Below are 5,000 nucleotides of genomic sequence, written 5' to 3'. Positions count from 1 at the left end.
GCACTCAGTGACAGCATTTGGTGTCGTGCCGTATAGTGTCATAGAAATAAAAAAAGAAAGGAGATATATATAGAGAGCATTTTCCTGAAAAATCTTTGCAAGACTGTCTGCCTGCTATCTTCATGAGAATCTCATAGTTTGTAAAAAAACAAATCACTTCTTGTTTTTGTGTGAAATTTGAGGTACTGCAAGCGTGATGCCGCCTCTGAAAAGTTCGGATGGGGAGTATCTGGAGGGCGCGGGAAACAGCAGCAACTTTCTGGGACACGTCAATCCAACCTTTGAGGGAGCTCCCGAAGACGACTGTGAACCTGACACGATAACCGGCAGCCGCTCCGCGCCACCGCCTGATGGTGTCAACACCCTCGCTCACCAGGAAGCGACGGTGAAGGACGTTGCAATACCCAGGAAAGATAAACTGCCAAGCAAACAGGTGTCGGTCCGAGCTTCAGACATTGACGATCCTACAGAGCAGCCAAACACAACCAACTCCGAGCCTTGCATCCGTACACAGGTTAGACTTCGCTTGTATCCAGTTTCCATTTTTGAATCGGTGAGGCACCTTCCTACCTACGAGTACCTACGACATTTTACCACAGGGCTAACACGGAGCACTCACTGCAAGGAAATTTAGGGGGACGAAGACGAGTCCTTAAGTTATGCGTTGACAAAAGAGAGAGAGTTTTAAACAGATAAAGGTGCAGACCCCCTTCCCCCCATTAAAATCAATAGACGAAAAGGATAGAAAAGCAACGGCTCTCTCCCCACTTTCACAGCAACATGCCGGACAGAAAAAGTAGAAAAAATATTCTGCAAATATTTTCATAGGAGTCAGAAATCAGAATGATCATGAATATGTGATACATCCCATCACCAAAAAACATGCATTACTTCACATTTAGTCACGAAAACAATGGTAAGGATAAACAGTGAGCTCTAGCCTCTCGACTAACAATGTATATGTCACTCCTAATGTGCAAAGACGATACAAGAATTCGCTCTTTATTCCCTTTAAGCAGGCTACACGGATTAATCACTAGTGGTTAGTTACCGCAGTCTGGCTAGGATGATCTCTCATCCTAGCCCACTAGTGATTAAGAAAGTATTATAACATATCACTATGTTGCAATGATTGATCAAAAGAATAATTCTGTAAAAGAGAATGAAAGGTGATGATCAAGCCTAATTTTGAACAGACAGCATTTTTGTTCTGAAAAGCATGTTCTAAAGCTTATTCCACGTGTCAGTAATGTCGTTGCTAAAGATATATTTCGTGCAATCAATGAACTGGGTAACCTCTCAGTTTCAGTTCAGTGCTATAGTAACAGTAAAGAAACTTTCATTATTGGCGTTGTTGAATCCTTGAAGTACTTTAAAACATTCTAGTAACTTGCCTCGGAGCCGCCTTTTACTTAGAGAGGGACAGAGTTAGATTACGTACATAGACGATACAGACCCAAAGTCTGGCCTTAACTGTCCTGAAATTATGCATTCGCCATAAAAGCAAAAAGAGAAAAGGACAGCAAAACAGGCTCTCTCACCATCCCCCTGCAATACAGAAAAAAGGTAGAAAAATATTTTGCGGGAATAATATGCCTAAAGGAAATTTCTACAGGAAAGTCATAAAGTCGAATGAACGTGAATATGTCTTGCATCCAATAACCAAAGACATGCATCCCTTCAATAATAAGGATAAAGTCTGAGCTCCAGCCTCTCGACTTATCACGTCTCTATTACTCCTGATGTAGAAGGATGATGCAATAATTCCTTGCTCCCTTCAAGTAGACGACACGTGTTAATCGTTGTTGGTAGGTAACAGCAGCATGGCCAAAGCGAGCTCTGTGATTAGGAATGTTTCTATACCGGAGAGTGACAAGCCTAATTTTGCTCTGAACAATATGTTTTGGGAGCTTATTCTACGCGTCAATAGCGTCGTTGGTAAAGATGTATTTTGTGCAATCCAGATTGACTCGGTGACCTCTGAGTTTTAGTCCTTTATCTCTCATTGGTAGCGCTAGGATAACCGTAAAGATATTTGCAATATCGACGTTGCTGAATCCTTTAATTCAAAACTTGCATTAACTTACCTCAAAGCAGTCTTTTGCTTAGATAGAACAAATTATATTCTCTCAGATTGTCCTCATAAAGTTTGTTACTTAAGGAGGGAGTCATTTTTGGTGATCTTCGCTGCACTACTTCCAAATTAAAAGATTCTTTAATGAGGTGGGGGCCCCAAAACTGAGTTGTATACTCAAGGTAAGGTCTAATTAGACTAAGGTATAGTGGCTACATCACATCTAAACTTTTCTCATTTCTTTTAAGCTAATTTAGACGGTACAAGCAACTGGGGCCCTAATCCATGCCATCTCATTAACGATATATATATATATATATATATATATATATATATATATATATATATATATATATCCCTGGGGATAGGGGAAAAAGAATACTTCCCACGTATTCCCTGCGTGTCGTAAAAGGCGACTAAAAGGGGAGGGAGCGGGGGCCTGGAAATCCTCCCCTCTTGTTTTTTTTTTTTTAATTTTCCAAAAGAAGGAACAGAGAAGGGAGCCAGGTGAGCATATTCCCTCAGAGGCCCAGTCCTCTGTTCTTAACGCTACCTTGCTAACGCGGGAAATGGCGAATATATATATATATATATATATATATATATATATATATATATATATATATATATATATATATATATATATATACATATATATATATATATATATATATATATATATATATATATATATATATATATATATATATATATATATATTATACTTTGTCGCTGTCTCCCGCGTTAGCGAGGTAGCGCAAGGAAATAGCCGAAAGAATGGCCCAATCCACCCACATACCAAACTCAGTCACCAGCTTCTGCAGGTCTCACCTGGATCAGCTACCAGCGCTGTATCATCAGCGAACAACAACTGACTCACTTCCCAAGCTCTCTCATCTACAACAGAATGCATACTTGTGTGTGTGTGTGTATGTGTGTATACCCTAGCCTAAGCCAGCATGAACAGTTAGGTTGACCGACTGCCGCAACCAGGATTCGAACCTATGCGCTCGACCCTGGGCGTCCCGTGAATGCGTCGTGGTCAAGAATAACAGCTACACCGCGGAAGTCCATCCAGTTCCTGTTAAAAATCCGAACATCCTATTTGTATTTTTGGCTACTTTGTTAGAGAGAGAGAGAGAGAGAGAGAGAGAGAGAGAGAGAGAGAGAGAGAGAGAGAGAGAGAGAGAGAATGTGTGTGTGTGTGTGTGTGTGTGTGTGTGTGTGTGAGCGTGTATGCGTGCTAAGCAAAAACCTTCCTAGGTAGTGTCGGCCTCTTCATGAACAGCTCACTGGCTAGCCACCACAATATGCGTCATGCGGAACACCTCCATCATTCGACAATACTTGTCAGGTCATGCCTGACCTTGGTGTGGTCACTCACTTGTTAAGCATGAGAGACTCGCACCGACTCTCTCCGACACCTGGTCATGGTTAGAGCCACTCCACATAAGGGAGCCCCTCAACCTCTCTCCCATAAAGATTTTGAGGCGTCTTCATCTTTCTTCCATCTTCCGTGACCAGCCATGACCCCAGGACGTCAGGGGTTATGGTCCGCTCGTGTGCTCATGACTCATCAAGGGTAAGTATCTACCAGCCTCGCCCCGGGAACCACATGATAGCCCCAGACCCCGGTCCTTGGGTCACCTTGGGTCACCTTGGGAGCACCTTGGGTCCCGGAGAGTCTGGTGGACTGCACGAATCATGAGCAGGTTTATGTGTGTGTGTGTGTGTGTGTGTGTGTGTGTGTGTGTGTGTGTGTGTGTACTCACGAGTTACGAGTCTTGTGAGTTACATATGCCAAGAGTTGCGTGCGGGATGGAGACTGCGGACTGGAAGCCAGCAGCAAACGTCTGGGTTAGGCAAAGAGAAAAGACAACTTTAAGAATGGCTGAAGTGCAATGAGAGAGAGAGAGAGAGAGAGAGAGAGAGAGAGAGAGAGAGAGAGAGAGAGAGAGAGAGAGAGAGAGAGAGAGAGAGAGAGAGAGAGAGCAGCTCTTGTACTGGTAGAGACAGAGCTACCAGTGATTTGATAAGTTTTAAACTTTGACGTAACTTTCGTCTCCAAAATAGCTACTAGAACTCTGGAGAAGGGTTGAAATAATTGTAAAACTTTGCAGTAAACTTAATGTTGCCTCACACACACACACACACACACACAGAACTAAAGGGGAAGGTCTACGGGAGACCAACAAAGATGGTACAGGTTTACAGGGAAACCATCGAGATGATATAAGGGTAGAAGAATCAGAGGCCATAACGTTGAATTATGCAAGACTTATTTGGAAAGTACTGTTATAGCAGGAGAGCGATGAGATAATGAATATGGATATCAAACAAGTTTAAAAAGTCGTATGATAGTAGGGAATGTCCAAGGGATGGAACTCCCTCCCCCTACAGTACAGACAATAACAAATCGCAAATTAACAGGGATGAAGCTATTAAGAAACCGATTAGAGAAATGATGACAAAATAAAACAGGCTTAGAGAATTGTTAATGAAAACATGGGAGCAAAGGCAAGCAATTAAATTAGGCCAGGTCAGAGGTGGATGGTATCAGGCTCCGTAAGATTATGAAGCACAAGGTACGACCTACAACTCTTGACAAAGCATAACAGCACTTTTGCAATGGTAGACAACAACACTCAGTCTAAGGAGAAAGTGGCACATGAATTATGAAAGAGAGAAAAAAAAGAATTACTAATACGTTGGAAAAAATTCACATGTCCTGAATAAACCAATGTCCTTAAAGGTTCGTGAGAAGGAATTTAGGGAACAGGTTGACAATTAGACTGTTTGATATGCCATGGAACAGGGACTAAGGCGGTAATTACTGATCCCTTGCAGCTTCTGGGGGCATTGATGGCAGCCATGACGCAACTGTCCCTGGGCACCATCGTCGGTCTACCTGGAGTCACTCTTCCTC

At 42.4% G+C, this 5,000-nt stretch overlaps 1 protein-coding gene across 1 annotated transcript in view; it reads left to right on the top strand.

Moving 5' to 3' along the window:
• The window catches only part of LOC139766836 (facilitated trehalose transporter Tret1-like), a 13,085-nt gene that overhangs the window by 70 nt on the left and 8,015 nt on the right, over positions 1-5,000 (top strand). The window contains exons 1-2 of the mRNA XM_071695784.1: positions 1-514; positions 4,922-5,000. The exon at positions 1-514 is cut by the window's left edge and continues 70 nt beyond it; the exon at positions 4,922-5,000 is cut by the window's right edge and continues 60 nt beyond it. Of these exons, the coding sequence (XP_071551885.1) occupies positions 197-514; positions 4,922-5,000 (397 nt within the window). The 5' untranslated portion in view covers positions 1-196. The remainder of the gene's footprint in view (positions 515-4,921) is intronic.

This window comes from Panulirus ornatus, chromosome 58, assembly GCF_036320965.1.
Source record: "Panulirus ornatus isolate Po-2019 chromosome 58, ASM3632096v1, whole genome shotgun sequence".
Lineage (NCBI taxonomy): Eukaryota > Metazoa > Arthropoda > Malacostraca > Decapoda > Palinuridae > Panulirus > Panulirus ornatus.
This window is presented reverse-complemented; position numbering and strand designations above follow the sequence as displayed.